This window comes from Helicoverpa zea, chromosome 24 (genome assembly GCF_022581195.2).
Source record: "Helicoverpa zea isolate HzStark_Cry1AcR chromosome 24, ilHelZeax1.1, whole genome shotgun sequence".
Lineage (NCBI taxonomy): Eukaryota > Metazoa > Arthropoda > Insecta > Lepidoptera > Noctuidae > Helicoverpa > Helicoverpa zea.
Window position 1 is genome coordinate 4,145,906 of NC_061475.1, and position 12,345 is coordinate 4,158,250.

Consider the following 12,345-nt stretch of genomic DNA (forward strand, 5'->3'; position numbering starts at 1 on the left):
GGTACAGATAAATCACATATTATCATTTAGTTAGTTGATAGGTAACTAAACTGTATTGTCAAGTTCATAATTTTCTACACACAGTTTTATGAGATTCTATAGAAATAGGATATTTGGTCAGTAGACCTCTGAGACTAAATAATTATGTTAGGTATGCGTGTAATATTTTATTCTCGACTAAGGAGGATTCTGAACAAAGCAAAATAAATGGATATACCAATGAATTGACATGTATATTTAAAAAAAAGTTATGATAACAATATCATAAAAATAATTCTCTGTAAAGTAAACATTTCATTTACAAGTACAATCATTTTGTATTATGTACATTTTAATTTCTATGTGGCTAAACTATTAGCGGACATAAGCTCATATAATGATAAATTCAATTACATTATGAGAATGAGATGAATCTATATGCAAAGTATAGCACCACCTCATTTTTGCACTTAAATTTGAATGATTATAATTTGCCATAAATAAAAGCACTACTTATATAACAGAAAAGCTGAATAAAAAGTTCGTTACATATTGATATGAGATTGTTAACAAAAAATATATGTAATTTGATGAAGGAATATAGGTAGACAACTTCTTATTGAATACATAATTATAGAAAAATCATCATGCCTTCCGACAGTCATATTTTAAACTGAAATCTAACAAGTTTGAAAATCTAATAGGAAGAACAATTCATACTATAAAATATGAGCATATTCATTTTTATTTCACTATCTACATAATGTACACAACATAGACAAGGAGGAGACTAATATTCTTTTAAATTTTTTGAGTCCAGTTTTCCTGAAAAATATCTATAACTTCATAGTTGGTAAGTCATGCATGATTTTTGCCATTCTCCTTGTCTATGCATAAAACCCCCAAGTTCATATTGTTTTTTCTTTTAACATCTATCTAACAATTTATAAACACTATATTAATGCTAAATGCATTTCAATAATTTCATTTGCAATCAATAAATTAGTCTAATTTGATTTCTCAATGTAGGTACCTATATTTTCATTAATTTATTTTATTTTTTACAATTCACTAGCACTAATTTCATAAATAATACGTTATATTATTGTTCATGTGACTACAATATGTACCTACAGTTCACGCCAACTAAGATTGCTATTCCGAAGATAGTCATTTCCATATTATAGGCTTCATTATAGTGAATTTATCAACATAACTACTTCAGAAATGAAAACATAATTGGCGTGAATTGCATAGATAATTTTAGTCTATTTTATAATTGAGGCTAAAGAGATAGGCTCAGCAGTTTTCTTAAACAGCAGAGTTACGGCTGAAATATAATAAGGATTATATGACTGCGTACTAAGTAATAGAGAGATAATTAAACTCATCTGTATACAGTTGGTAGCACATAAATAAAATATAGAGCAGGTATGATAAATTAAGATTTTGGATGTGTTGTAAGAAAAATAATTTAAACACTAGAAAAACAATTTAACATATTTAAAAAGAATGCAAAAAATATCACCTGTGGCACATTCGGGAGATACCTACTAATTCGAATATCAAAAGCACGTTTTTATTTTTCAATGCATAATCGAATGAGCATAACTTGAAAAAATGAACAGTGATTGAAACTCTTGATTTCCTACATTCAAAATACATAAAGCGTAGCGTTGAATTCGTTCGTCATATATTTGCTGCCTGATTTTGCAATTTGAAATACGAATACCTAATTATCCAATCATTAAATAATATCCTTCTATGCCTGTGCCCAGCAGTGGGTCGATAAAAAGGAATAGATAATTTCGCGGGTAATCTGAAAGTACCCAGTCCTAATCAATTGTTTGTTTTTCCTTCTATTTTTTGCTAATATAATTTTCCCTGACCATGTAGCCATTAAGAAGAAAAAGAAGTAAAAAAAAAAATCATAGGCACTCCTCAGAACTAGAGTTGCGATTCAAAGAGTTTTTAATCATGCCACTGAGTGAAGGCACACTGAATTTTAGCTAGAAGGTCGGCGCGTGCATTATGAAAATCCTTTGTTCTTCTTTCTTGATCCATTTGAGTAGACGGTCTACTGCTTTGATGGCTTGGTCTTTTTCCATTAGGGGGTCGAATGTTACATAGAGTTCAAAGCCGTTTGTTACCTGAAAATAAAATAGTTACAGGTACAATTTCAAGCGTGCTACAATATTAAATCATTATATATATAATCATTATTGGGGGTTCGAGAGCTATGAGCAAAGTTGTTGGTCTTGGTTTACCAACGTTAGTGTTTAACGGGGTTAACATTCCTTACAGCTGCACTGTGAAAAATCTTGGCCTACACCTTGACTCCACGCTGAATTGGCAATCACAGGTTGCAGCTGTTAGTCAGAAAGTGACCAGCACGCTGCGGTTCCTCTATCGCTTGAAAAATTTTCTCCCAGTTAACGTGAAGGCGACGCTTATGCAAACTTTAATCTTTCCCATAATCGACTATGGTGATGTTTGCTACTATGACCTGAATGCAGATCTGCTCAATAAACTTGACCGGCTTCTCAACAATTGCATTCGATTCGTTTTTAATCTCCGCAAGTACGATCATGTGTCAGCCTATCGAGCGCAACTTAAATGGCTACCGATAAGACAACGTCGTGTGATGAGGGCATTAACTACTCTTTTCTCTATTCTACACTCTCCCTGTACGCCTTCTTATTTAACTCCTCACTTCCAATATATATGTTCTCAACATAGCAAAAATCTCCGCTCCTCTAATAATCGTCTTCTTCACTGCCCTGCTCACCGGTCAGATATCATTCACTCTTCCTTCTTTGTTAAATCTATTCTTCTCTGGAATGAGCTACCTCTGGAAGTCAGGATGGTTAACAGTCGTTATACATTCAAAAAGAAATTACGCGACCACATCCATAGGAAATTGGCAGAATCGCTACCGTAGATTGTTTTTTTTTTTATCTATTTCTTTATCTCTCCTGGCAATTATATGTATGTATGTATATTATGTATTATTATCTATATATATATTGTATACTTTTAAACTAACTATCCAAACAAAAACCTTGCACCTACCACTGCTATTTCTCCACCACCTAAAGGTAGACTGGGAGAAAACGCCTAAGGCGTTAAGTCCGCCATTGTACGAAATGTGCATGAAGTATAAATAAATAAATAAATAAATATTGGGTTCCCAACTTCTAGCCTGTAAAGATATTTTTATGTTTGGAGTGAATACATAATGTTTTCATGAATAAATGTGGTTTTTTGAGATATATTCTTGGGATTATTACAACACAACAAGTACAAACGACAAGTATTTTTCGGCATAGTCTGTAGCTTCAAATTATACATTTATTACTTAGTATTCATTTGACGGCAACATAACAGTTTTACATAGAATTAAGATATTATGTATTAACTGCCTTACTTATAAATGTGAATTAAATATAAGTAATACTTAAGGGCTGTTTAAGAAAATTCTTACTTATAAATGTTGCTTAAGTATGTCTTAACTAACATTAATCACTACTTAAAACTTTAAGTAGTGATTAGTTAAAATGTTGCTTAGAAAGTGATTAGAGATTTTATAAGTAAGGCTGTTAAACATGACGGGGGATTATATAGCCATTACAATAAATAATCATACACAAAATACACTTACCCAAGCCAAAACGGTGTCACTAGAATTCGACCGAAATATCAGCTTAGCTGGCGTCGAAGTACAATGTATAGAACTGCAAAACCTTCTATAATTCCTCACATAGTCTATATCAGACAGCCTTTCCGCCTTTTTCACCATAATATCACCTCCTACTTTATGCCTCATTCTATAATCCTGTAGTTTATCTAAACTTATAGGATCTGACGTAAATAATTGGGCAGTAGATTTACACTTGTACATAAAATGTCTGATTTCAGGTATTCCTATGTGTTTTAGAGGGTTTGTTGTAGGTAATTCTTCGTTCCTGTTTAAAGCGTCGTTGATGGCTACGAGACAGTTTGAACGGCGAAGTTTTTCGGCGATTGTGTGTTTAGCTTGGGAGAGAGGGAAGAATGCGTCGCGTTGTACTGTTAGAAGGAGGAGGCAGGCTTGGCAGTCTTCTGAGATGTAGGATACGTGGCCGTGGAGGAAGCCGCTGCAAATAAAAATATGAACATTAAACTTATGTTTTAAATACTTTAGAATATATCGACAAAATAATGTAAGTATGTACTACTAAAACGCTCTCATCATCCTCCGAGCCTTTTCCCAAACTATGTTGGGGTCGGCTTCCAGTCTAACCAGATTCAGCTGGGTACCAGTGCTTTACAAGAAGCGACTGCCTATCTGACCTCCTCAACCCAGTTACCTGGGCAACCCGATACCCCTTGGTTAGACTGGTGTCAGACTTACTGGCTTCTGACTACCCGTAACGACTGCCAAGGATGTTCAATGACAGCCGGGACCTACAGTTTCACGTGCCATCCGAAACACAGTCATTGGTGTCTAAGATATACTTAGAAAGTACATACAAACTTAGAAAAGTTGCATTGGTACTTGTCTGACCTGGAATCGGACCCGCGCCCTCATACTCGAGAGGTTGGTTCTTTGCCCACTAGGCCACCACGACCTACTAAAACACTCTATAGGTAATTAATGTTGATATCACATCTCCTAATTTTTATGATCGGAAAATATTTTTAGGTTATATCATAATTATTTGTCTGAACGCTCTAATCGTAGGAAAAACTAGGCTGGTCTGATTTGAAATCTTTTTTTGTTCTTTTACTTTCGTTGTTACTTTATAGCCGGATGCGCGAAGTAGTTCCCTCGGGACGTGGGTGAAACCGCTGAGGGTGCGTTATATAATGCAGTGCAGTTATAAATCTATATACTTACGTTGAATCAAACTTCGGCAAACAAATCGGGGTCCAGCTCTCCGCCGTCTTAAAAGATTCAGAGCTCCGAACCAAATTAAACAACAAATGTATATCAGAGGGATGTAATGTGTACTTCTTCATTCGTACTAGGGTAATCAGTTGGTTGCCAGCCAGCATTATAGCGAAGACCAAATCTCTTATTTTGTTGCAAGTAGTTTGTATAGCGTTTGTTATGTTCTCTCTGGCTTTCTCGGGGAGCGGTAGACAGCGGACTGCGCCTGTGAATTAGAAAGTTAGAATATTAGGTATAGTAATTTGTATTTAGCATTAAAAACCTCTTTGAAAAATAAAAGAAAATCGACTTTTAAAACACTAAACATCTGAAAACAATACTGTAAGGTTCGCTGCATTCGATTTTAAAAGCTAAAAGTATTTTTGTTGTTCCTAGAAGTTGGTGGCGAAATAAACACAGGTCGTAGGTACGTCTTGACACAGACTTGAGTCATGTACCATCCTGTATTTAGATTTTTAGTGATTTGCCTTAAGTATTGTTTAAATTCTCTTAAGATATCGTCGATTTTCGTCATTCATAAACTTACCCAGTAAAAATGCGGGATCCTTTTCCATAAATATAAGTAAGTGATCTATAAGTCGCTCGGCCCCCGACAACAGTCTTCGCAGATCATAGTTCCTTCTTTGTTCAAATATTCTGTTCAGCTGTGTTAGAGTAAGTACTGACACTATTTGATTAAATGCATACCTGAAATTTAGGGATATATTTTTAGGCTCTTACTTAACGAATTATTTTACTGTTGGGAAGCTACATTATGCAGTAACACAGTGTATACTTTGTACAGGAAGAAGTTCCCTTGGTAGGGGGGAAAACGCGCGGGAGATAGACAGTAAGTAAATATCTCCATAGTAAACGCCACTCTAGAAGCCTAGCGAGATATGTATATTATTATAATGTTTTATTTTAGGCTTTGTCTGTGGCAGCAGTTCTGTCTCATAGAAGGATAATGAAAAGAAGATCCACTGCTTTCCAAACAATATTTTTTGACTGTTCTCTTCTATAATGTGTATTAATCTACACATTAAATGACAGTATAATTCATATTTAACCACAAGAACATATAAATAATAGATTCTTAATAGCTTAGCACATTACCGAACTTACGTTAACTGTAGAACAAGTTGTGTTTCACTCTCATTAGACTTTGATACCACAACTAATATCAAAGGTCCCTTCACTAAGAACACAGCCTTACAATCCTTTGTGGTGATAGATCTCAATATATCCTGGTTTTGTTCCTCTACTACGCTGACTAGCGCTTGGATGACCCCGCAGAGGCCTGCCAACTTGTCTTCGTTACCATATCTGAAAGAAATTATTACAAGTTTTATTGTACAGTAAATCTTTCTCAACTTAAAATATTGTGAATAAAAATAAAATGAGGTCTTAAGTTGGATTCATAGGTATAACAAGTTATTACTATTCCATATGATTTCTCAGCTGCAGCCCAGATGCTGGATATTTATGAGTTTACAACAACATAACAGGCTTGTAAGTATTGTCAAGGGCTTAAATAAACCAAGATCGACATACTTGGCCTATCCCAAAAATCTTGCTTGAACGGAAGATGATGATGATTATTACAATAACTACTACAATATTGAAAAAAATATCAAATTATATAAAAAAAATATCATACTTGCCTAGAATAAATAGGTTTACCAGCAGAACTGAGTATGAACACATGTTTTTCTTTGTTCACTAGTTCTGGTGATTGAAGATAATCATCTTTCTCATTGTCTGTCTCATCACCATTCTGTTCCACTAAGTTGGAGTGGCTCGTTGACGCTGATATTGATTCCTGGAAATAATATTAATTTTTTTCTTAGTGAGTACATTAGTACATTGGAATATCCATTCTATATAGTTGGCTTCATGATTCTTTATAAGATGTTTATGGTGTTTAATTCGGTCCACATTGCTGATAGCACCAATTACCATTTATGAATAATGATGAAAGCCTTCAGCAGCCTTCAGGTGGTTGCCGTGGTTGGTTAGTTATTATATGGTTGCTAACAGAAGAGAACAAATTGTAACCTTGTATTAGAGCTCTCTGGTTTCAGATGGTGATTACTGGTTCCTGCAATGACTAACTTAATACAAAAACCTTTATTCTTGATGTAGTATTAATGACCTAATACCACTGATATCATCTTGTTTCCATTAAAATAACATTGCACAGTAATTAGTAAGAAATCGGTTAAAAAACTTACATCTTTAGTTTGTAAGTCGTCACTAGACTTCGTCGCTTTCATCTGAGCAGAACTCTCACCAATAATTTCACTTTGAATCTCACTTATAGTACTGTTTTTGGTTGCCAATGATATATTTCTTTCTTGTAAACTCGAGCTCATCTCCGAAGCGAACTCCTCGAACGAATCTGTCGGATTTAGGATGCTGTCGTAGCATGCACCGGGTTCCAAATCATCAGGAGGATTATCCTGAATGACAGCCGCAGGAACGTCTTTAGATGTGGAAGCCATAACGAGTAATTTTCAAATAAATTATAAATTATTATAAGATATTTTACAACTGCAAAACGGCATCAATAATGTTATAGATGTTGCGTTCCATTTTAAAGTTGTTATAAAACAATTAGTCATACGATTTCTCTTTTACTCTCGTACGTATATTATCGGCTATCTCACTCTGATGCTGCGAAATTAGGTTTAGGTATGGAATGCGGGAATATGGGGTGTTTTGTCACGATGACATAACATTGACATTGCGTTGGCGTTGACATGTTTAACATTGATAGAAGCTTTAAATGTTGCCGTTTTATTACGAAAAAAATATATAAAAAGTGCACAACTTTTTTCAGCAATCCAAATGGATCAATGTACTCAAAGAATTTAGCAATGAACTTAGGAATGAGGAAGCAGAGCACAGCATTCTGATTGGCGCTACCAAGGTCTTTACAACTTATGTAACAAAGGTAATAGCGAGGTTGATGCCCTGGGTTCGCTGACTGTAGGTACTTTCTAAACGCTCTAAATAAATACACCGATTATGCATCGTCTAGAGAAGTGGTTTATATTGTTCACTCTAATAAAAAAATAAATGAAAACAAACATTTTGACGATCACACACGTAAATATCGTTTCTTAATATTACGTAGATTGTAGGTGCCTACTAATACCTACAATCTACGGTTGGTTGGTTGAAGAAGCTAATCTTTTCATGCGGTTCGCAAAATTGTTTTCACGCGGTTTAGGCTATTTATCGTTGAAGACATTTTATCAGGGACGTGTATAAAACCGTGATTGGAAACAAATGAATTAGAAGAGGTTTCAACAATTTCCTACGCCAAACAAAGCATAGGTATTCTATGTTCGTTACGGTGGACGGTAGTGACTATTTATCGTAGAAGACATTTTATCAGGGACGTGCATAATACCGTGATTGGAAGCAAATGAATTAGAACAGGTTTCAAAAAATTTCCTACGCCAAACAAAGCATATTCAACGTTCGTTACGGTGGACGGTAGGTAGTGACCTACTTATTGGACTCCTATTTTTAACAAAAGATAAAATAAAGCTTTAATTAACGTTGATAATTACAATGGCCATTAATAATTTAGTACGCACCGTAGTGCCCGCGCCTAGTAGAACTAATTTCGTCCTGAATAAATTATTTCTTAAGCGTTTGTACAAAGACTTACACATTTAAGTTTAATTACACACCTTTCAACCTACGTAGAACCTATTTTCTTTGGTATATTTGGGTCGGTCTAGGTGTTTTTTGTTGTTGCTGAAAAACACTTAGAGTTATGCGTTTGAGCATCATTAAGTTACAGGTCGAACCAAAATTTTTCGATAATACCTAATCTTTCCAAACAACAGACCCTTGAAACACTTAAACCTCCAAACCCCTTATCTCCAACAAAAGTATCTGAAAGTGGAAACGTGGCAAGGAATTCAAGTAGAATAATGTAACAAATTGTCGACGATTGGACACAGGGGTTCACGAGCGATGCCTCAAGGCCGACCATGCGGAAGGCACTGATAACTCCTCTCTTGGAGGTCCTATGCCAGCTAGTACCTACTCATAATATAAACGAGCTACCAGTAATGTCTTGTGAGAAAATATTGGATGAATTCTTGTAGGTTTAATCGGAGTTATTTGGTGGTGGGCATCAGTGTTAATAATGGTTTGATGACCATCGTGTAAGGACCTAGCTATCAGACTACAGTGAGGTACTTTTGACAAATGAAGACTACGCATGCCGTCAGCAGCAATAGTGTACACTCAGTGAAGAAGAGTTCGTCGTGAGCCCCTGTTAAGAGAGATTATCACACATTATTTTATTCATTATCTACAAAACGGCCAAAAAATATTTCTTTCATGTATATTCTAGTTTTCAAATAGTAGATATCAAAATTCAGTAATCATATAGGTAACGAAGCCACATTGATGACAATTGCAACTCAACAGAACCCCTGACATCCAATTCTCTTTACATCAAAACAAGTCAACAAATACCTGTACCTAATTCTATTCTCTTACTTTAATAGGGGTGTCTCGCTTTATATTGCGCCCTTACACTGCACCCTTGTTTAAATAAACGTCTTATTTGTCCCCCATCCCTAATAGGTACGTGAGATGCAAGTAAATTCGGGGCAGGAAAGTTTTTTTCTCGTAAAAACCCTCGAGTGTAGAAAGAACGATACACAATTTGTTTGGATGCATATATTTTTTGGGCTAGAGGGTTTTTTAAGTACGTGGAAGGATATTATTGTAACAATATAAAACACTAAAATTGTTAACTAGTACATAGATAGATGCTCCTACTTTTAGAAGTCATTTTCAGTCAATTGAAAATCTAGCAGACAAGCTTGATCTGATTTATGACATCTGAAAAATGAGAACTTTATAGTTCAGTCCGCGATTGAGAAAATGCCACATTCCTTGATCTACATCTCTGACCTCCCTTCTATGATCCTTGAGAACAACTCCCAGTATCTAATTTATTCGGCCTCCACAAGAATTATTGTCATTCATGAATATGAAATGCTTTGTTTAAACTGATCAAATTTTTTATTAAACCTCGAAGCTGTGACCTCAAAATGTTTCTCGAGAGTTTTTATCGAAGACTCCGGGGATTTGCTTTATCTTTATTTTTGAAAATTGTGAGGAGTTCCTTAGATCGTTCTTATGCGTCACCCCAAGTTATTGTACTTGTTTTGTACCAGAATCTTCTTATAAAGGTCAAGGTATCAAAGCCTCATTCAGGAGGAATGTTAATTTCTTCTAGATACCAATAATGGCAATAATTTGCTCAAGTAGTGAGTATTTTAGGTACATCCTAATTCCACTGGATTTTCCCTCAGTTTTTTTCCGAGCAGATTGTAATGATAGGCTTCTGCATACAATTGACAAGTTTCAGTTCATACCATGGAGAAAAAACGAACACACGTGAAACTGCATGACAGGTTTTTTGTCACATAGAATGCATCCCGATATTAACGTCTATTCAAGTAGTTGCCCATCAAGGCAATATAAAGGAATTTATTTTTAGAACAAAAGCCACTCCACATGTATCCTGTCCGAATTCATCCCATTAATATATTGAAACTCATTTCTATTGATTTAATTATAATAAATTGCGTTCTTTATAAAATATTTGATTACATTTTGTAGTACTTCAATGTGTTGCGGTGTAGCAATTATTTTCGTGTTGGTTAGATTATATGGGTAAAATGCCTATTTATACCAGTTATATTACAAAAGGTTCAATAGGTTTGTTTGATAACAGTTGTTTTCTGCGGATTCACTTGCACTACTTTTCAGGGTATTTTTAAAAGAGGTTGACTTACAATATCGATCTATGTTCAACTGGTTTCTTTTTTGCAGTGCAGGTGTCAAATCAGGCCAGAAAACCCACACACAGCCTGAATACTCCAATCCTTTTGTCACCCTACCCTCATACTTTGTACCCACGTAAAGTAGTATCATTTCTTTCCTCTAATATATACCTGCCATTAATAATAACAATGGTACATTACAAATGCGAATCACAAACTTATTTGTTACCAACTGTATGTATGACATAACTAAAGACATCACGTCCCTCAAATTTGTCTTCTGGCAACTTTTTAGACGGTGTTGCCACCAGTAAAAAAGTGGTGGCAATAAAACAAGCATTTGTAAGAGTTCACGACTTGTGAGAGTGAAGTTTGTGAATTCTGTGATCCACGTATAAAAGCCCCTACTATTTGTGTACGCTGTTGATAATATCATGATTTATGAGTGATTTTATTATGAAGAAATAGTCATTTCATAGGATTTTGATAAATGGTTATAATAATTTATATCAAAGTATAGACAAAAACTTCGATGTAGACCCAAGAATTATTAAGTTCACAAAGGAAAATGCCGCCAAAATGATTTCAAATCTCTATGCCTATAGCAAACTTAAAAAAAAATGTTTTACCGCGTACTAAAAAGATTGATTAACAATATCAACTTCGTAACAAAGATCAGCAACAAAATCGTAAACGCTCGTAGCCGGACATCGTAGCCGCTACGTCGCAGCACAATTTTATACCTCCCCTAAAATTTTAGCAAAATAAACCCATTACCGTCTTCAAGGTATGGTTCCCCATTAGATTTTATTAAAGTGGGATGAACGTGGGATTCTTTTAGTATATCGAAAAGGGGTGTAATCAAACGGTTAACGGACCTGAGTTCGATAGTGTAGTTTCAGACCTTAATGTCTTACTTTTAGGAGAGTGAACTGGAAGTTTTGAAGACGTGGTTTTATTGCTATGGAAGTCGTAGGATGACTATGGCATTTTTCTGTGTGGATTTTTGCAGAAGCAATTTATGGAGAAGGATTTATGTCGGGTGTAACTTTACACATTTACATACACATTCTATAAAGATAAATTCGGGCAATAATACAAATGGGAAAATTTTGCTGAGAATTTAAGTGTACCTTTGCCTACTTTTTTGGGTAAATAAAGGTTTCTTTTATACATGCAGAAGCTGGTAGTTTTCTTACTTATATGCATACAGAACTTACCTACACTATCTTTCCATAAAATATATCCCTCATTTCAAAGGGGATCCTTTGACAAACCCGTACCTATTATTTAGCAATTAATATCCCCTTTGCATCTTAGTAGGGGTTTGAGAGTGACAACTTATGAGTCAGTGAGTGAGTTTTGAAGAGTTCGGAGACGGAGTTAGAAGCTTGTCTTGTTGTGCGTGACGGCTTGTGATTAAGTGTCGGTCTAATAACTCCAAAGCTACAATGCTTTATGTTCTTTTGTTTGCGAAGTTTGAAGGGGATATTATTTTTTGTGTTGTAGCTGGAATTTCCATGTAAAATGTTGGAACTCTGCTGCACCCAGTTAGAATGGATGTCGACCCCAATATAGTTGGGAAAAGGCTAGTTAGATTATGAGATCTGAAAGTTACTGTGGTAGGCT

At 35.1% G+C, this 12,345-nt stretch overlaps 1 protein-coding gene across 4 annotated transcripts; it reads right to left on the reverse strand.

Annotated features, from left to right (window-relative positions):
- Positions 1-212: 212 nt before the first annotated feature.
- LOC124642284 (vacuolar fusion protein MON1 homolog A) lies at positions 213-11,025 on the reverse strand. Of its 4 annotated transcripts, none has more exons than XM_047180640.1 (8): positions 10,729-11,025; positions 7,126-7,376; positions 6,556-6,713; positions 6,017-6,217; positions 5,439-5,599; positions 4,859-5,117; positions 3,641-4,115; positions 213-2,129 (listed from the first exon to the last, which is right to left on the reverse strand). In XM_047180640.1, exons 1-8 carry the CDS (start codon positions 10,865-10,867, stop codon positions 1,989-1,991), a joined length of 1,785 nt encoding a protein of 594 aa, XP_047036596.1. In that variant the 5' UTR covers positions 10,868-11,025; the 3' UTR covers positions 213-1,988. The 4 variants fall into 4 exon arrangements, with proteins under 4 accessions (XP_047036596.1, XP_047036597.1, XP_047036599.1 ...); XM_047180641.1 differs by having other exon boundaries at positions 7,126-7,292; positions 10,729-11,024; XM_047180643.1 differs by having other exon boundaries at positions 7,126-10,822.
- Positions 11,026-12,345: the final 1,320 nt, after the last annotated feature.